At 38.0% G+C, this 20,913-nt stretch overlaps 2 protein-coding genes and 1 long non-coding RNA gene across 4 annotated transcripts in view; 2 read left to right on the top strand and 1 right to left on the bottom strand.

The window, feature by feature from the left end:
• Positions 1-20,913, top strand: part of LOC133272236 (uncharacterized) — a 346,583-nt gene that overhangs the window by 223,717 nt on the left and 101,953 nt on the right. The window lies entirely within an intron of this gene.
• Positions 1,748-20,319, bottom strand: KIF11 (kinesin family member 11). Of its 2 annotated transcripts, none has more exons than XM_061459127.1 (22): positions 19,821-20,319; positions 14,769-14,901; positions 14,544-14,641; positions 14,379-14,457; positions 13,857-14,042; positions 13,640-13,764; positions 12,340-12,430; positions 11,811-12,053; positions 11,600-11,695; positions 10,874-10,962; positions 10,258-10,345; positions 9,331-9,519; positions 8,020-8,227; positions 7,597-7,769; positions 7,157-7,279; positions 6,352-6,510; positions 5,824-5,963; positions 4,907-5,186; positions 3,642-3,864; positions 3,242-3,393; positions 2,822-2,938; positions 1,748-2,079 (listed from the first exon to the last, which is right to left on the bottom strand). In XM_061459127.1, exons 2-22 carry the CDS (start codon positions 14,769-14,771, stop codon positions 1,957-1,959), a joined length of 2,985 nt encoding a protein of 994 aa, XP_061315111.1. In that variant the 5' UTR covers positions 14,772-14,901; positions 19,821-20,319; the 3' UTR covers positions 1,748-1,956. The 2 variants fall into 2 exon arrangements, with proteins under 2 accessions (XP_061315111.1, XP_061315110.1); XM_061459126.1 differs by lacking the exon at positions 19,821-20,319 and adding an exon at positions 17,445-17,628.
• Positions 18,010-20,913, top strand: part of IDE (insulin degrading enzyme) — an 80,524-nt gene continuing 77,620 nt past the window's right edge. Inside the window, exon 1 of the mRNA XM_061459134.1 lies at positions 18,010-18,120. The gene's annotated coding sequence lies outside the window, so the exon portion shown is untranslated. The remainder of the gene's footprint in view (positions 18,121-20,913) is intronic.

Below are 20,913 nucleotides of genomic sequence, written 5' to 3'. Positions count from 1 at the left end.
CAGGAAAACAACTTGTGCCTGTACCAGAGGAAACCAAACAGCTAGGGTAGAGGAGACAGTCTTAAAGATGTTAAAGCTAGGAAGCACAAATTCTGGCACGATTTTATGGGTATGACTCTCCCTGGTTACTGGCTGTTCCAGTTTATTCATACTGATTCTGTGAAAGCCCATAGGGAAAATGGAGTAGCAGGATAAAAGGATGACAAGCCTCTCCTGTTTGGCTTAGGCCCTTCAATACAACTGTGGGATCAACATTTCTGGTTAAATTTTAGTTACCCAAATGATTTCTTGAAGCATCTTGGAAGATCATAGTAATAGCTAGTGTTCAAAAGTATGTGGTGAAGAAAATGTATCCTAGGCCCTGGAGAGTTCTTAGGTCTGTTAAATTTCTGGTGCCAGAATTTTACAATATACCAAACAATCTCTGAAGGAGACAGCTTCCAGTGTTTCACATCCCTTGCGATGACAGAAGGACTTATTATATAAACTACTTGCCAAGATACCATACCCAACCCCCCCAAAATTCTGTGTTTCTTATTAGTTTGAAAGGAAATGAATGCTTTCCCCTCCTTGTATCAGGCTGTTAAGAAAAAACAATCAACTTCACCCACAGAGGCAAAAGAAACAATAGTAGGAGGTATGAGGGTGCATCAGACTGATGAATGGTCTATCTCATGCTGCAGTTTGGAGAATTAGTACAAGGTCATACTCTAAATGATCCTTGGAGTATGCCCTTGAACTGATTCTTAAATTTGCAAGATTCAGACAGCACAGGACTGCAGTGCTCTGTCTGCATGGTGTCCAAAGTGTCTAGCTGGTTGACATACCTGCTCAAATAGACACACAGACCACCCACATAAAGAAACATCAACCTAAGCCTGCAAGCTAGATATGGAAAAATTTACAGTCTCCTAAATCATATTTGGCAACTAAGAATGGTGCTTCAATTTAAATTAAGTCTGCCATCCAGTGTCTCTCCCCACTCCCATAATTATCCTATTTGCATTTTTTTTAGTACACAGTAGCTTGAAGCTTTTTCAAATCCTCAGGTAAGCAGAATGAGAACAGCTGGTCAGACGTTACTGTCAATTACTGGAAATTCACTGTTACACAACATAGGACCTGCATTTGTAACCAAGTTTGCATGTATTCTTGTAAGCATCCAATTCTTAAAAGAAATCCTGCCAGTTTACAATACACAAGCTGTGGTTGACATCATATGCAAGGCAACCATCACAGCTGCAGGTTAAGATGAAAATAATAACAGTGGGGTTCAAAATAAATGAAAATAAAAACCCCCCAAACCTAGCAGTGAGACTTCCATATACTGAAAAAGCACTGAAACAGAGCTATTGTCCATTATGAAACAGAGGAAAGAACCATCCTTGTTTGACAGTGCACGATGTATGACATAGATGCTAATGTTTTCACTAAATTAAACATGGTAATATAAAATGAAAGTCATGTAAGCTTGTTTTATTCTGAGGAAGGCGCTTATGACATTTGTTTTCCATGTATCAATGATTTATTTGAGGTATCCCAGGCAAAATCAGCTACTTCATAAAAACAGGAATCAAACTAGAAAGCAGGTACAAAACCAAAACACTATTTACAGTTAATCAAAATATAAAATGGTAGCTGGTAATGCTGACAAAGCATTTTACCTCATCCCTTTCTACTGTTTCAAATCTGAGAAAAGGATACCTTACTTGAGAACATAAAAGTCTATTTAACATACAGCACCACATTTCTTTTCCCTGTTTTTTAAAAAAAGTCTGTTAATACTTTGTAAGCTATAGCATATAAAAATGGGACAAAAGCAGGACATCTGACAGGTCAATCTTTTGATCCAACTTTGCATCAATATATCACTATATACAGAGACCGAGAATAACCAAAGTTATGGCTCAATAGAGAATGAAGTATTTCAAAAGAGGGATCTGCAGTGGGTATATCTTAGTTCAGTGATCTTAAAGGAGGCTTAAATTTGGGAAGAAACTGTTCTGTCGTATCTTCTACCTTGCTCTCCACTGCAGCTGCAGATCTGTTCTCTTTATCCTTTCTGTGACTCCTTTTGCGCTGGGATTTAAACAAAACGTCCAATGTTAAGAGAATACAAGAAAACCCTAAGGACTACTTATTCATGTACACTGCATTACATAGTGTTCTGAGAAAACAAGTTAGTAAAACTCCTGAAAAATATCCCTAATATTAGATTTACTGAAGAGATGTATTGTAGACATCTGGAAGTTCAGCAGGTTCTTTTAAGGGATCCAAGACAAGTAAATACGCCACACACACCTCAAGCAAACATAGAAGGGCTATAGACAGTTACAATGGTAAAGTAAGAGGCTCAAAAAGGAAAGAAGGTAAAAACAAAAGAAAACCACAACCTGCCAAACAAACACTACCACCCCAAAAAAAAAAATCACTACCACCCTCAAAACCCAGAAGAAGCAAGAAAGCTAGCATTTCTGTCTGGCCTTTAAGAAAAGGCTCCACATCTAATTTCAACTTTTCTATTAACACACGTGTTTATATCTAGTAAATTATGACAGTGTTTTTCATGCAGGATTATCTGCTGAGCAGCTCAGTACTGTCTGTCCAGCTTGCCAGAAACTTGCATTATTTTATCTGGTGTTAACTGTTACCAGAATCTGTTATTTCATCTCAAGTTTAACAAAGCAAACTCTACAGGATTTAGAGACGTTGTTAGTGTACACTAAATTATAGTAGGTGACTTTAGATTACAACACTATTATGGAACGATAATTTTCCTTCATTCTTAAATACAGCTGTTTGGAGTATCTGTAGAAGTTACCTGGAAAAAGGGAATGCCACCATTTGCTTGGCAGCACATGTTTGCATCCACTGAGGATTTGTCACTAGCAAGGCTTTCACTTGCTTCTTGCAACCCTTCCTCTTCTTCCAACAGGTCCTAAAGCAGAAGTTTTCAGAAAAGTGTATTTAATGTACTAAGCATGATCAGACCTATTAAAGTCATGGCACTTCCGTTTTTGAAAAACGGAAATGAAAGTCTCTAAATTATTAATGTTTCCCCTTATTTTTCAAGATGCTGCTTTTGTCAAAAAGCTCAGCACATGTAGCTCCAAGTACCCTGCAAAATACAAGTGCTGCAACAGCTCTGGGGTTCAAAGTCAACTCTCCACAACAGCATGAAAAAAATCCTAAAGATGTGAAATACTCACTGAAGAGCTTTATTTACCCTTCACACACATACCTGATCTACATTATCCTCCACCTCTGTCACACTGTCCAGGACAGCATCAAGCTTTAGTTGTCTTTGCCTTAATTGCTCCAGCAGAAGTTCCCGGGGTTCTGTTCTCACAAGTGTGACTGGATAGATGTAGTCTTTTCTCTGTGGAGTTGCCCCTTTAATGAAGATTGTACACTAATGAAAGGTACTATTAAACACTTTCAGCATCTGCTTTAATTACAGCTCCTGAATTTTACATTAACTTAACAAAGTCATGCTTTGTTCAGTCATCATTCTTTGCATGCACCTTAAAAAAGGTGTCAGGCTGCTAGCAATAGTATGCTCCCATTGGCCTTCTCTTACAAATTCTGCAACTCAAATTGCTTTCTGTAAGACCATCCTGTCCCCAACCTACTTTAAATACCTGTTGGAACATCCACTTTAAGATCCTCTTGCAGGAAATCATTAACCTGAGTCAGTCCACGCTCTGCTTCCTCATAAAGTGCCAGCTTCTCCTTCAGAAATATTTCCTGGTCAACCTTTATCTGCTCCAGAAAGCCATTCAGTACCTTCTGGTCAGCAGCTTTTTGTCTACCAATGCAGTTGTCAATTTCAGCTATGGCTGTATCACAGCTGTCTTCATTTTTCTGCAAACAAGTCAAAAGCACAACTAGTAATACCAAGTTAACAGTAAAGTTATGGCCTCTTTTCTAAGATGTGGTACACGATTAAAGACATGACTTGAAACGAAAACAACTGAGACCTCAAACTGAGAAGTTTCAGTGCTAGTTTTACACACTCATTTTGAGAACTATCTTCAGAAGAGATTCAGTTTCTTAGAAAGTATGATCATTTTAGAGAGCTACTCATAAGAATAAAGATGATGCCATTTGGTTCAGATCAGATTTCTCATGCTTCTATGTACAACCCTGCACAGGATTAGGATATTCAAGTGAAACCGAAAATCCTACAAGCACTAGAAGCTTTATGCATTTGTAAGGCAAAACATATTTTCAGCTGTTCCCACTGGAATGAAATGCCTGAAGTGTTCTGTAGGTGTAACGGATACAGGAGTGTCTTAAGACTGCAAATACTTTTAACAAGCAAGCTTTTCTTTCTGAAAGTTAGCAAAAAGTTGGATTTGCCTATTTCAGTACCCATTAGAACAATCAGGTAGAGTAAGTGAAGTTTGTGATGGAAATTAAAAAATAAAAAAAGGAGAGAGAAAAACTCTCAGATAAGAGGCCAGAACTAGTAAATACTTAAAAGGAATGCTTTCTGCCATAATGTTAATCCATCTGACTAATAAAATCATTTGCATCCTCCAGAATACAATCTGTATTTGATAACTGTGCAAATCTTTCAGGGACACTATTGGTAGATAAAGCTTTAGAATTGAGAGATGTGCACTACCAAAAAGATGTAAAAACTCTCCCAAATTACAAGCAGAAGTTAGCTACATGGATTAATCAAAACACCATTTTATGAAGTTACTTGCATTTTAAGTTCAAAGTCTTAAGTTAAGCTTCTGATTTCTCTATTTAAACCAATTAACATAAATCTGCTGTGACCAAAAAAACACCACTGCCATTTTCTTTCTGCCTATAAGTGAAAACATTCCCCCTACAAATTCTACTATAGAAGTTTTTTCCCAGAATGTTGTATTAGGCTACAAATGACTATATGTACCTTTTGTAAACACTCAAGTTGCTGGTTCTCATCACTGAAGCGCAATAGCTGCCGATTGGTAAGGTCGACTATCTGAGCAGTCATAAATTCACCCCATTTATCAGTATCCTGAGACACATTTTTGAGATTGGTGAGAAGCTGACAACAGTAGTCAGTGGATTTTTCCAGCATCATCTTGTTTTCAGCATTTATGGTCCTGAGGTCTTGAGAGAAATTATCCAGAGATGCAATAAATTTGCTGTGATTGGAAGTTGCACTGCTGACAAGGTCTGTAGTTTTCCTGCAACAACATGTTTGTAAGAGTTCAGAGATTTTGAAAGGTGGATTTTAGTACTTTCTGTATTTAGAAATATTTGAGACCAGCAGCAGTGAAGTAGCACAGCTCTATCAAACCAGTTAATTATAATGTTGTTGCTCTATTTAGCAGATTTACAAATTGCAGCACTTTGAGCAGTAGGTTTGTTAAATCCCCTAAGAAAAGCCCACCCAAAAACCCAGAAAACCCAACCACAAACTAAAAACAATTTCAGCAAGGCCTTAGTTACTCAGCCTGAAACTGAATGAAGCATGCTGTAATAGATACACTATTATACTTCAAGCTAACCCTTTATGGTACTGAGTTCTGGATCCCAGCCATACCAAGGGCAGTTCATTAGCATATTGCTCCCCAAACCACGGTCTCTTATCTGCAATATACTCAAGAGACAAGTTTCAGGAAAAGCCTTGTAGGGCTACCTTTTACTCTGGGGAAAGGTGAACTATGATCTATATTCTGTGGCAGAACTCAGGTCTAACATAGAGGTCTTGTCCGGAAGAGTTTATAAACATATAGGTATGAAGAGCATCTAATTTTGCAGTCCTCTTCATACATAGTTTTATCTCACATCAGTATACATGAGAAGTAATCTGCTCCTTACAGGTGAACATTTTCTTGTACAATGGAGATGGTGGTCTTCAAGCTTCCATTTTTTGCAAGTACATTAGTTAAGTTCTTCTGAGTCTCCTGAGCAAAAACGTCAAGCTGGCTTTGCAGTAAGAGCATCAACTGAGCTGCATTCTAATGAAAAAAAGTGTCAGACATTTCACTGTTATTCTGTACTTTTCAACATTCTTAAAAGGTACTTGAATGCCTTTATTAAAAATGCAGCAAATAAAAAGCTTTGTTGTTTTACAATTTTTGTAGAGAAGATACAGACACTTTGCTTTTGGAAATACATGTAAACACATACACTGGACATGCTTAGAGCAATGGTATGTTTTTTTTTGTTACCTTCCTATACAAGCTTCTTAAAGCAGCCCATCAAAGGCTGAAAAGAGTTAGATCATCAACTTACTATCCTAACAGTTCTCCTGAAACAAGTACAACAGTTTACTGCTACAACGAGTTTAAAATCAAAACAAGCAATCACATTTGGTGTTAGAATTTCTTTTAACTCCAAGGATACCTTTGTATGTGCCAACCTCGTCATTTCCACTTCTTCTTTTAAATTCTCACAATCATTCTGAAGCTGAAGAAAAACACTGGCTGTTTCTTCCCGTAATTCTTTCAAAGTGAGAGAAAGATCTTCAAAGAAGGTATCAATTTCCTTTTTATGACCCTCCATCTTTGAAAGAAGGTTTTATTAAAGTTAGATATTTGTCTGTTGGTGGGAACTGGATACTTTTCCCTAGCATAGTTTATACAGAAATTGTTAAAGGCACTAATAAAATATTGTGCATAAAAGGTGGAAAGTAACACTTAGAACAATCTGAAGTGACATACTGGAACTTGGTATGGGCTTTTCCAAACACAAAATTTGGCATGTGAGATAGAAAAAAAAATAGGAAGACGCAGACAAGGTACTTGTTAAGACAAGAACAAGAAGCAAGAGCTGGTAAGCCATGCACTATTTGTTGAAGAGATTGGGTTATAAGAGTTAAAACTTTTCTGAGTTGGTTATTTTAGACTTCTAAAACACAGGAGAGACTATATTAAAGGTATTTGTTACATATAGTTTTAGGCATCCATGTTACCATTCTTACGTGGCATTTAGATGAGCAGTTCTGCCAATATAGGTAATAAACAAATACACCACATGTAGAAGTGGAAAAGAAGCCTGAAAGAAAGAGGTAAAAGGCAGGACTCATGGGACAGGATAAAACGACAAAAGCCAGACCAGAACTGGAAACACTCTGACACGCTGCAGAAAAACCACTGTTATCTGCAAATTAAATAAAATAAGAGGACAAGAGATAACATATATACATTACCTTGTCAACCACAACAGAGTATTTCTTCATGTTATTCTGAAACTGACAGTTTAGCCCCAAGACAAATTCTAACATTGGTGTCAAGCTATTTAATGCTCTTCCTAATCCAGATGTATGTTCCTCCTAGGAGCAGCAGGGGGAAGGAAAAACAAAAAAAAAGTATGGCATGATATGACTGTTCCTTCATCTACATTTGTAAGAAGCTATTCATATACATATCCATGTACTCTGCTATGACAGCATTTGCTGTACAAGTACATTGGAGCTTGTGGGGGTGACATGCAAGGGGAAATGGGGAAGGACATAATCATGGCCAAGAACTGAAGCAGAGACAGGCAGAGGACATGAGAAAAAACCCCTATACAATATTTACAGAACCCCTTTTGACTGAGAACAGTTTAATCTATTTAAGTAATATATGAGTATGTATATTTACTAACAATTAATCTCAGCAGTTCAGCTTTACAATCAAGCGACAGATTCTCATGTTGTATTATTTTTTTGGACACGTGAGAAACTTCAGTAGACACCAATTCTTTAACAGAGGCAAAAGATGCCGATACAACTGATGCAAGACTATTAGCTGCTGAAGAACTGGTAGACAGGAGGTTACCTACAAAAGAAATCAAGAAGTGTTACAAGTATTTTTTATAAGCTCCACCATCGGACAAATTCCTTTTATTGCTCATCACCTTATTGACTCTTACAGCACAGAAAGGCTGTTAATCTACATTACTAATGCAACTGTTATCATTACATTGCTTAAAATAAAGCCTCTTCCACTTACTAAAACAGATCTATTTTAGGAAATGGTCTTTGGGACTATTGTTGCAAAAACTCAGTGATACAGATACTGCACTTACCTATAAAATTTGTGTAAGATGTCAACATCTGCTGCTGCTTCAAACTGTTTTCAGTAACTAAATCTTGTATTTTGTTGAACAAATCATTCATTTGTCCTGCAAATGTATTTTGGACGATAGCATTGTGTTGATCAACAACCTTCTTACGGTCCAGTTTTGCATGGAGGCCAGATACATCTTCTGTAGTTTCTTGAACTGTACTAAGTAACTACAATTTCAAGTTATTTTGGTCAGTCTTTAAACAAGAAGTATATATTATATAAGAAAGTTAAAGAAGTTATTTCCCTACAAAGACAGGTATTTCCTTTCTAAATCCTGGTGTTAACGTCATTCGTAGTCTTAGAACACAGAAGGAAGTTACCTGTAAAGGCCATTTGTTCTTTGAAATTAAAGCATTAACAGCTTCTTAAATACTAAGTATGTCCTTTAAGATACCATTTATCCCAGAATAGTAAAAAAAAAAAAAATCCTCACCACTTCAACTTTTTCTGAAAGATTTGACAGTAAATATATTCCTTAATAGTACTCAAGCAAGAGGCTTCCAGTACTATTCTGTGATAAATAATTGAGAATTTGAACACATAGTGGCTTCTTGGTTTTATAGTCAGCATAAATGACTTCTGTACCTATTTCTCTTACACACTCACAACCCACATGAAAAACACTATGCATCCCCTCCCATCCTTACAGGAGTCGGAGTAGAAAGATATTTTCATGTTGACTAAAGATACAAAGTTTTATCACTTTGCAGTTTAAATAGCAGGACATTCTCTCCCCACATCAAGTCTGTTTTGATAATTACAAGCAATCTACAAACATCAAAATGTAGATACCCTAAAATACAGGCATAACAAAACAACAGTTTCCATTATTTAGTGAGTGTAAATTACTGCACACATCTCTGCAAAGCTTTTTGCTGTTTTTCTACCCCGATTATATATAACTCACTCTTTTGTAGGGCCAGCCATAAGTTCCTAGTAAAGCAAGCTACTTATTCCACAAAACAGCTCATGACATAGATAGTGCAAAGCACTGGAACTCTCATGACAACCTGGCCTGAAGGAAAGATTAGCTCCAGACCAACCAGTGTGTTTAGCAGTCAACTGTCAATATTACCACAAAGTCCTGCAATCTAAAGTAGATTTTCATCATAATATAATTTATAGAGAGAGCTAATCCTACTTGTCCTATCTTAAATTCAGGTTTTGTCACTTTCTCATCATGATTTAGCAAAAATTATTTCCTTGAACAGCCTACGAATCTCCCAAACATAGGAAGCTACTGTTACAGTTAGGTGCAAACTGTGACAACCTTGCTAGCTGTGCCATGAAGTTTTTGTTCAGTGTTTTCCAAAACTGAAACCACATATTCTTCTTCAGCCAGATGAATCTTTGTTTCTTGCAGATCTTTCTGGGTTTCTTCCAGTTCTTTCTCCTTGATTTGCAGATCTGTTTTACATTGTTCGAGCTCATTTTTATTAACTGTGAATAATTCAGTGATCTAAAGCAGAAGACAAAAATCAATAGGGAAACACTCGTTTTGTAAGGTCAACAGAACTATCTCTCAAATTACACCAAAATACCAGAAGGCAAATTTCATCTAGCAATGTAGTTTCAGCTATAAGGCTCAGAGGTCTTAGACAACAGATAGCACAAACCAACACCATATTCATTGTAATAATCTCTTGCTTCCCCACTCAAAACACAATACCAAGCAGTTGTTACAACACAGTAAGAGAAAAAAAGAAATCCCACTAACCAAACTTTAGAATAAGAGAGTTAGTAAAGCTGATTACACAGAGTAGTTATGTATTTCAGCAAATTAACAGCTGCATTTCTTTTAAAGAGAAAGCTCTCATTTTCTGTGTAATTTGTTAGTGGGAACTCATCACCTTCTCCTCTCTCCCTTATTCTTTGCTCTTAAGCAAATACCCGTCAATTGAGACACCATTTTTACAGGCAGATATTTTGCCAAAAACCCAACCGAGCAAATTAAAGTGCTAGACATTAAAAGAGCATTGTTTTTTTTTTTAATAAAAATATTGCATCCTGCGACTAGCATTTGATACTTCAACTTCCCAACATAAAGAATTAGGAAGCTTCCACTCTTGATTATTTAGAGAACTTTAAGAACAAAAACTTTTCAGGAAGTTCTTTGCTCCAACCTTTTCCTTCGTTCCCCAAAAGGTTTCTTTCCTTTTTTGACAGATTTAATCCACAGTTGAGAAATGTCACTTACTCTTTTCACTTCTTCCTCCATGACACTGATTTTGTCAATATACTCTGCAATTTGTTCTTCCTGAACTGTTAGCTTTCCATTAAGGGCTCTCAAGCAAGGATTAAAACAAATAAACAAATTAGTCAAGTAAGCTGATTTCAAGTTTATCTACTGGTTTTTATAATACATATTTAGCAACTTCAAAATGTATTGCTAACTTCTGTATGAAAAGCAGGTAATTTTCACCTAATGCAAAAAGGATTTGAAATGATTTTCCATTGTAAATTTTCTGTGTGAGCTAGCCATCTTACAAAGTGAAGTAAATTATGTCTAGTTTACTCTTCTATATGAGCTTCCACTGAAAGAATGGCTCCATGGGGTAAAGCTGCATCACAGCTATGCTTACTGGAAGTTACACATATAAAATATGTGCAACAAATAAAATCCTTAGTGCAAGCCTACTCTTTAGGCTTCTATCTGTATAATAACTAATTTCTAAGAAACCAGTTGGCTAAATTCTCCTTACTATCTTCAATTTTCTGGTGTGAAAGTAGATCCAAAAGCGTATTTGTGTAACAATAGGTACCAGTATCCGAGATTTGTTGTTAGAGACTTTATAGAAATTGTAAGGACATACTCATAATTTTCAAGAGAAATATAGACTCCATTTTTTTCTCGTGCAGCAGCAAGGTCTCGCCTCAGACGCTCAATCTCTTCAGTGTATTCCTGCATAAAGGAACAATCACTTGTAAATGTCTGAATTCCTACTTTGCTTTCAAGATTTATCTTAAAAGATACTTTACAAAGAATGCTGTGTAGCTGTTTTGCATAAGCACTTCTGTTACAAATAAGTTCAGTATAGCACCATTTAAATTCATAACACTGGATAGATTTAGATATTGAAACATCCCACTTCAATCATACTTGGTCACATATAACAGCCTACAATAAGAATCCTTGCTTCTTTAGTAGTCAACTACTTTATATTCATATTTACTAACAATTTCACTTTAATTCAGGCATTCTGTAGGGAATGAAGCTGCTAATACAGTAAGCCCACAAATAAACATCCAGTGCCATTTACTGGCTCTCCACTGACTTGTAAATAGATAATCCATACACAAGAGTCATGGCTAGTAGTAATAGCCCTCTCTATCCAGTTTTACTCTTTGCAACAGTTTCGGTGTATGCAAAGTGACTAATGCTATACCAGTTTGAAAACAGGAGTTCAGTGATTAAAATTACCTCAGAAAAGCACCACTACTAGTTACAGCTTCTCCACAATTCTATTATTCCTTCATAGCAAAATCTATGTTAACAGAATCAAACCTAACCTGTAGATTGAAATACATGTGTAGCTTACCTTAATAAGAGCTTTTTTTGTTAGCTTCTGATTAACTTCAGGCTTGTTCATTATATTCTTTGCTCTGTGGGCATATTCTAGCGTACTCAGGGTTTCCTGTGATAAACAGATGTAGTAACAGTATATCAAGATGAGGAGTTCACCAATATTTTTGTATCATTAGCAAACTATAATATCTATTTTAGAAATGGATTTTCAGGCTTATATTTACCTCAAGATTTACAGATGCAGGAGAAACTGTGGCAATTATTGATGTTTTTGTTCGTCCTCCAAGAGAATCTTGGAGGATTCTTGTGAGTTTAGATTCCCTGTATGGAATATGTGGGGCTCTTTCTACTAGAGCAGTAATAACTCTTCCTAGAGTCAGGAGAGACTGGTTGATATTTCCAGCTTCACGAGCTCTTTTGTCAACTGCCCCAGATCGACCAATGTTTTCACTTCCTGCAAGATCAACCTGAAAGACAAGAGGAAGGACATCCTTCTGTCTCAAATGACCCTGAAGAATGCTCACCCCACAGTGTTACAGAATGCAACACACAAACCAGCTTATGAGTTGTGAAGGATGTCAAATGGGACTAATGTTTTTCAAAGTGACTAGTCCATATCTTATTACAGAAAATGATTTCTCCCCCTTATTGGAAAACAGACCATAGCCCACCTTAGATCAAGGGAATGAGGTCAGATTATTCTAGTTGATTATTTTAAGAATGTCATCAACAACATTTAGTTCAAATTCTTACCAAGTTTAGCTTTCCAATTTTAACAAGTTCTTCTCCATCTATTGTTGTTTCTTTCATGTGGATGGTAATAGAAAATACAGAGTGGGAACGGCTATAAAAGAATTCAGTTTTCCTTTAATATGCTTTTACAATAAGAAGCTGACATATAGAAAGACACAAACATGAAATTATACCAGTTTGACCATGCATAAAACCAGTTCAGGCAGAATAAGTTATCTAAATTCCCTGTAATTTCAGATTTAATTAGTTCTGTGTTCTAATCTGTGGTAACCAAATACCCATTCCCCTGCACTAGTACACAGATGTGCTCAGCTTATTTTAAAATAGAATGATGACTTGGGCAGGGTGTTCCTTGCTTATTACAACACTGGATGACTATTTGCTCAGTGACATAGCTATCACATCTGCAGTTTAAGAATGACAAATTAGTAATACACGATGATATTTTTGACCAAGATGTCTCTACTAGATTCTGAATGAACTGCAATCATATTAAGTAGCCTGCATTGCTACATTACCCTCTTCAATCTTATGTCCAACTTCCAGAATTGTGGTGCAAGAGTCCCAAATGCTGTCAACAAGTTTTTATTTAGTAAACAGGATTGGCAAAAAAAAAACCCACAAACAAACCCAGCCACCTATAACAGCTAAAACAAAGTCAACCCATCTCTGCAATACAGGTATGCCAGCTAAATATCTTCCAAACTTCGAGCGGACTACAGCATTCTTTTTGAAGATGTACAGTATCTACTGCAGAGAATATTAATTGCATGATACAACATACAATGTATATCACTTACAAGTATGTCAGAGTTCTTTTTGTTTCCATAGGCATAGAAAGCCTTGAAAGAGTTAACTTTGAGGTTTAATTAAATTTCAATATTCTAGATGCCAGATTAAGAACATTCTGCTACTTATATCTCAGCTAGAGTTAGGTGGAATGCCAGGGCTACTGCCTACTGCATATTAACATGGGACATATTCGTAACAAAGCATGCAAACTGTGAACAAGAGGAAGCTTGTGTAGAAAATCACAGAGAGAAATAGCTTGCCTATTTTTAAGATGAGAAGCATTCAGATTTTATAATGCCCCTTCACACACCTATTAGAATTGCCCTACAGGATGTGATAAGGGAGTTGTAAATATGGCTTTCTGATGCACATTTGACAATCTAAACTGTGATACAGAATCTCAAGATCATGCCAGGTTTGCACTAGCTTCAACATCATTTACTCCTTCAGCAAGATCCTGTTTAATAAAACAAGAACAAAAAGTTTCTGAAACTGTGAGGATTTGTACCTGGAATATGCATTCATGTAAGTAGCTGCAGTAGTTCTTTTTGCTGCACCCCTTTCCAGGATTTGGTAGACTTCATTTTTGTTGTGTACAGTTATTTCTTCCAAGCCTTTAATAATTACACCCCGCTGTCAGAAAATAATACAAGCTTATTATACATCTCTCAAACTCAACAATCCTGAAAGCTTTACGATAACAAATTTTGGAAGACAGAACTAACCTTGTTTCGAGGATCATCAAACATCTGCAGTCTTTCTCCGACATCAGGAGTAGGATTCAGAAGATCAAAAAGCTCCTCATTATAGATTTCCAAAAGAGAGACTTTCACAGAAAATTCAGAACCATTCTCCGTCAGTTTTTCGAATATTTGATGCAATGTACGGGGTATTATACCTGCCAGTGGATCCTGTAAGTTAAATATTTAATACATAAATCTACTGAGAGAGATTTGAGGGTGGGGGTGGAATTACAGCTAAATAGTCACAATTTGTTATAAGCAAAAATGCCTTGGACAAAGATAATCTTCCATATAAAGATCACCAAGACTTGCGTACATGCATTAAAAATGTAAAGGTTTGATTCTCATATAAATGAATGAGACCGTTTATTAATTTACAAATATTTCAGGAAAGTCAACTTCAGGATTTGCAAGGCATCAATTTCTGGTTTTCCTTATCCTTCTATAGTTTCTAATATTTGAACTAATGTATAAACAAGAGAAGTCTCAGGAACAAAAATATACCTCTTCCCAAGTATATTCCTCATTGGGTGACCGTTCCCCTTCCATTGTGAAGGTCTTACCGGTACCAGTTTGGCCATAACTGTGAGAATAAAAAAGTTAAAGTGTAATCAATAAACTAAAATTAAAAGAAAATTTCTTTATAATAATTATTATTGGCTTACTTACGCAAACACTGTACAGTTGTAGCCCATAATAACTTCATCCAAAATGGGACACACAACACTCCGGTATACATCAATTTGCTTTGCCTGAGCTCCAAAAATCTATTGAGACAAAGAAAACCCATCCCATTTATCTTTACAGTAATGTAGAGCATCACACAGTAATCAGACCATAACAGAGAAATGTATTGACTTGTTTCTACAAGTCCCCAACTTGACAAACAGTTACCATATCAAATGTGTAAGTCTTTCTTGATGTCTTATCTGTCACTCCTCCAGTGCGGACACTAACTTCCTTTCTTGCTTGATCACAGTCTACAACAGGATAGGAGCCTGCTTTACGTTCTGAAGCATTAAAAGGCCTAAAAGACAGGAGTTAAGAATATAGATTGCTAACAAGAACATAAACTGACAAAGCAGTAATGCCACCCAGTTTAAAGATCCAGAATAGTGTAATTGAGTAAAAGGGACATAAAGCTTTTAACTTAATTTGTTTAATAATTAAGGAAAAACTGCTGCAATTGGGCAGTTTCCAGACCTTGCTTCTCTTCCACCCACTGTGGAACAACTCAAGAATCTACAGCTTTTAGTTTGTTTACATATATATTTTTCAACAAGTCCATAAATACTTTTAAGATCATTTACATGCCTACACAGCTAACTTCCACTAGAAAATGTTGTTCAATTGCAGGAGGGGTAGAAGATCAAACATACCAAATAGTTGTATAAACAAGAGCCTTCAAAAAAGGCAAAAGTTGCACATGAAAGTTAAGGCAGTAGCAAATTCAATTGATTACATTTTTAAATTTCCTTTTTCATTTACACAAGCAAGAAGCCTGCATCTCACACTGATGACAATACTTCAAAGCACCAGAAATACCAATAGGGCCTGCTAATTGTAGAACAGTAAGCAATACCAGAACCTTAGTACCTTAGTAACCTTTAAAATATTTTGACAGTAGAGGCACTTCAGATGCTGTTTCTTTAAATAATAATGTTAAAAAAAAAAAAATACCACAATTGCACAGCATCTCGAGTTTCCTGACTCTTGTGGCTAAGATTTCTTCCCCAACATAGCACCGAGGCCAAAGCGTTAGATTTTAGACTTACCACTAGACACTTTACTGCAAGACTGGTGGCAACAGATGATCACTAAAAACACACTCACAGAGCCAAGTTACAGCTTTGGTTTTGTGACTTTTAAATTTACAGGAGACTGAACAATGAATATATTCTGCTCTATAATTATATACATCAGTGAAACAAATGCAGGCATCTTAACGATATGCTAAACCACAACCTGCATCAAAAGGAGCGTGACCAGCAGGATGATCAGGGACTGGAGCACCTCCCTTATGAAGACAGGCTGAGAAAGTTGGGGCTGTTCAGCCTGGAGAAGAGAAGGCTGCATGGAGACCTCATAGCAACCTTCCAGTAACTGAAGGGGGGCTATAAGGCAGTGTTCAAGAACAGGCTGGACGAGGCCTTGGGTGATATGATTTAGTGTAAGGTGTCCCTGCCCATGGCAGGGGGTTGGAACTAGATGATCTTAAGGTCCTTTCCAACCCTAACTATTCTATGATTCTAAGAAGATCTTTACTGTGAGTGTTGTGAGGCACTGGGGTTGCCCAAGGGAGCTGCGAATGCTTCATCCTTGGCAGTGTTCTAGCTGGGCTGGACAGAGCCTTAGGCAACATGGTTTAGTGTGAGGTGTCCCTGCCCACGGCAGGGGGCTTTGAACTCTATGATCCCAAGATCCTTTCCAAACCTAACCATTCTATGATTGTATTATTGAAAAGCTCTGACACATAAGGTTTTAGAAGCAAATCTGAAATAAAATTAATAGAATTGCATCTATCTACCAATTTGTAAGGTAAAGAGAACCTGACTGGTGAAGGAAAGAAACCAAAAAGGCAAAGTGAGAGGAACATGTACTAGTGCAAACACATTGAAGCTCTATTAAAAAAGAAAAGCTGTACAACAGGCAAGAGCAAAGGCGAGTTAGAAAGTTCTTAAGGGTTAAGAACTGAATGTTGACACAGTCTACAAGTTGCAACAAAAGCAAAACACTATACCAAGGACAATCCTGATGCTACTGACATATTGAGCATTATATTTAATTAAAATACACTGTATTTAGTTCAAATATGCACTGATACTTAGTGAGGCTATTCCAGAAGAACTGACTAATCAGATGAAAAAGAAAATGATCACTCCTGACAGCATTTCACACTCAGTTGCTTCAATAACGTTATTCTTCTTTTGCAACTGCAATGATTTACATCAACACTTTCACCCATTCGATAGCATTGGTTTCAGCAGCTTTTTAGTAGTATTTCAAAAATAAGATAAAATCGCTTTTCATTTCTATTATCATTGTGTATCTGTAAAAATAGAAAGTCCAAGCTTGAAGATAATTGCAAAAGGCATTAACAACAATAAGCCAACATCTGCAGCTCTGGCTCAAAAAAGAGGAAAACAAACCCTTTACCACTCCCCGCCCCATCCCCCCCCAACCCTAAACAAACCACACAAAAAAAGGAAAAACTTCCAGAAGTATTTTGAGCACTGTTCTTAAGCAATTATCAGCATTACACTTTTAACAAGCAATACTTTAAGAACCTTTAAGAGCCAGTATCAGTGAGCAAGTCACGTCAAAACTACATCCCGCAGCTCTCTCTTAGGGGCCACTGAGCAGCAGGAGTCAGGGCCGCAGGCAGCGCGGCACCTCTACAGCCCCTCACAGGAAGACGGCCTCGGCCCGCCGAGCACAGCGGGTCCCCCGAGAGGCTGTGCAGCGTACACTCCAGGCCGAGGTTCCGGAGGGGCCTCACCGGCTGCCCGTTTACCCGTGCTGCTGGCAGGTCCTCAACGCTCGCCCGGGTCGGGGGGCCGCCGCGCCTACCTGCACCGCACCACCACTTGGATGTTCTTGCCCTTTTCCTCCTTCTTAGAGCTGCTGCTGCTGCTGCCGCCTCCCTGGAAGCCGAAAGAAGCCATGGCAGGCCTCGGCGCCAAGCGTGGCGGGGGGAAAGCGATGCGAAGCGCTGAGGGCGATGCACCGGGACCGTTGAGGATGCTGCCAACCACCCGCCTCAACCGCTACCGCACTTCGGCTGGGGCGCGCGCTCTGCCGGTTACTTTGAACCACGCACCGCCCCACGGCCCAGCCAATCAGCGGGAGCGCGCGGGGCACCATGGGACCAATTTTTAAATCCTGGTGGTGACGCACGCGCTTGCCCCGTCGTGAGCGCGCTGCATGCTGGGAGCTGTAGTGCCCGGTCCGTTGTCACCACGTGACCGAGCGGGGTGGGGAGCGGCACCCCGCTCACGGCAGAGGAATGCGGATTTGACCTGGCTCCTTAAGTCCTGGTGCTGCCGAGCTCGCAGCCCGCCCCGCCGTGATGTTTCACCTGATGTCCACCTCGAAGCTATTTCTTGGCACCGCTACTGCGGGCGCTCACGAGAGAGCAGCCGGGAAACGCGCGGCCTCCTTGGCAGCTGCCGCTCCACATCCGTGGATTTAAGAGCACCCAAATTTCTCACCAGCGTTACCGTTCTTCAAGATGCGCATCGTCCAGGTAACTTTCCCTCACAGGCCAAGCCCACTGGCTATCCATCCTTCTGTCCTCACTGCTCTCCAGTTAGGCCACGTTTCCTTTAAACGTCACGTTCAAAATCAGGAACCACCACCGAGACAGTGTTCGTGGAGTGGAAGCATTACTTTGCCTGCTTTGACAAAGGATTACCTTTCTATTTACCCATCGGGGCGCAGCGTTCACAATTCACAGCAGGGCTCCCTGAGCTTGTCTCCAGAGCAATTCAGCAATGTCACAATGAATTCTACACGTAACACCTTTCAACATGTTTACAGGTTGATGTTGCCTGCTCAGTTAAGTGGGAAAGTCCTACATTAGGATTAAAATAAATTGCTAAAGGTTCAAAATAAAGCACCGTGCATGCACCACATCAGTCTTTTATTTTGAAACTAGATCACGTGAACCACGCGAAGTACAAGTTTGTATCCTCTCACCAGCTGTTCATGTCACTTCTTGCAAGAGCTTCCTTTGAGAGGGTATTAAAAGCTTTGCTAGGTGGAGATCTATGACAGGGTAACAGGTCTTGTGGGCAGACAGGAAGAAGCAGGTGTTAGAGAAGATTTAACTGGTCTGATGTGCTTTGTTTTCAACAAATCTGTTCTGGCTCCTAGACTGTCATCCGCCTGTTATGGTCTACAGTGCTACAGTGTTTTGCTGCTGTTGTTCTAGGGCTTTCCCAGTTGCTAAAATTTTGATTACACATTTATACCCTTCTTCCCCCCCCCCCCCCCTTAATTGGCTACTTTGAAACTTACGCCTCCTCCATGAGTTCTTGGAGTTAGTAACAAATGAATCCTAACCCACAAGGCTTGTGGTAATTTTTCTGACAGTGACATGAAGCAGCATCAGATTATGGTCCTCTACCATTTCTCTCCAAAATTAGAACAATGTCAGAGCCAATCAATCTTATACTAGGCAGGAAAAACAGGATCTGAGAAATACACACATTATTTTTACAGATGACATGAAGTGTTGGATTCCTGGTCTGCTAAGAGCAGAAATCCATTCAGAAAACATTAACATTCAACAAATTTGTCTGTCATTTTAAATACTGACTGATGATGAGATAGGACAAGAGCCATGAAATCTTTACAGTGATTAGTAACAATTTTAATTTTCAGTTTTTCTGAGCATGTAAGACTTTACTGCTTGCATGCCACTGAAAACAATACAACGTTAAAGTATAGCACATAAATATATGAAAACTGCTTTTCAAGGACAGACACTCAGAAGTTAGTAACTGCCAGATGCATTATTGCCCTTCAACATAATTTTTTAATTGGCCTCAAACCCAAAAAAAAGGCAATGATTCTGCAGAAAAAGTTTGTAACAAAACACTTAAAATTAATATGCAGACAACTAAGGACCTGTATTTTTGAACGGTCCTAGAGCTTAACTTTCTAACCAAAAGGAGTTTGGTGCTAATTGGATGCTAATTTTTTTCCCTCTAATGAAACACTAAGAATCACAATAACGTTTTTTCAGTTATGCCAAGATTTAACCAAGTGGGAAAATTAAGAAAAAAGCAATATCCATTGCAAACAAATCAAAACTGCCCTTATTTCTACTTGCTTTTTTGTATTCCATACATGCTAAGAGCAAAAATAATTCATACAGACAATTGTGTAGAGGCTACTGTTAGACTGAAAAGTCAAATGTATGCAAATATACTGAATTGTTACCTTCTACTCTACACTACTTCATATGCATCATACAAATGAAGGCAGCACTGGAATACAAGAAGTCTTCCCATTTCTGCCTGTTCTTTTCTAGTATGAAAGCGTTAACTTGCATTAGTCAGAATCTTGCTCAAAATATATCTCTCGCAACCACAGAAGAAGAGATCATTCAAACCTGCATTTAAACAAGAGTAATCTATTTAATTATTGGGAGTTCAATCTGGCTGATAGCTACCTTTGCCACAGCTGTGGTAAATGGAAAATATGTATTTCTGGTAATTAGGTTAGCTTAAAGAACGCATACAGTTTAATAGATGCAGCTCTGTTTTACAAGGTCAATTTATAGCATACATTTTCTTAGACTAGGTAGAGCCTAACGATACCACTACCCTATAAACAAAAACTGAGTAATAGGGAGCTAGCTTTTCACAAGCAATAAATATGAGAACAAAAGAAACAAAAATACTTAGGCTAGTCCTAACAGTGATGGGGAGAATGACCTCTAAAAAGGCATGTACATCATCTGTGACAAATATGGGGGTTTTGTGTTGTTTTTAAAGACAGGAAATAAATTACAGAAAATTATATAATAATGCACACAATTTCCAGTGAAATGACTTCAGCAGAGGTTACTAATCCCCATTTACTCATCAAAAAGGACAACTTTTCACTAAAGCTTGCCAAGAAGTCACTGTATTATAGCAACATAGACAATGCATGTATCAAAACAAAAAAACAGATCAGTGTTTTCCTAGGATTCGTATCAGATGACCTGGGTAATCATAGGTATGGAGGCCTAACCAGTAATAAAACTATTGACACTGAACACCTAAACACAATTAGCTAAGAATTAAGAAAGGTTATAATAATGGAAAGACTTAAGATAATTAATACAAATTATAAGTCTGAGTGAGACTTCTTCAAGGCTTAGTAACACCTGTTTTGATTGCCAACGTGCTACACAGTGTTATGAGCCGTACTGAACCAAGTGGAGAGTTTAATGCTATCAGTGACATAGGAAAAATTTACTGATAAATTGCATATTCACATTAAAGGGGAGATTACCTACAGCTTTATGATAAACATAAAGCAATTT

The sequence above is a fragment of the Pezoporus flaviventris genome, unplaced genomic scaffold, assembly GCF_033815535.1.
Source record: "Pezoporus flaviventris isolate CSIRO_AGI_PZ_B2104156 unplaced genomic scaffold, CSIRO_AGI_Pfla_v1 ptg000029l, whole genome shotgun sequence".
Taxonomy (NCBI): domain Eukaryota; kingdom Metazoa; phylum Chordata; class Aves; order Psittaciformes; family Psittacidae; genus Pezoporus; species Pezoporus flaviventris.
This window is presented reverse-complemented; position numbering and strand designations above follow the sequence as displayed.

What these genes read in the sequence shown, in the direction of transcription:
- KIF11 (XM_061459126.1), bottom strand. Translation starts at nt 17,539, where the DNA reads ATGGCTTCTTTCGGCTTCCAGGGAGGCGGCAGCAGCAGCAGCAGCTCT. An exon ending in CTGAACTGCTGAGATTAATT is followed by an intron (nt 7,280 to 7,596) that starts GTTAGTAAATAT and finishes TGCTGCTCCTAG; the next exon opens with GAGGAACATACATCTGGATT. An exon ending in GTGGCATTCCCTTTTTCCAG is followed by an intron (nt 2,080 to 2,821) that starts GTAACTTCTACA and finishes TTTAAATCCCAG; the next exon opens with CGCAAAAGGAGTCACAGAAA.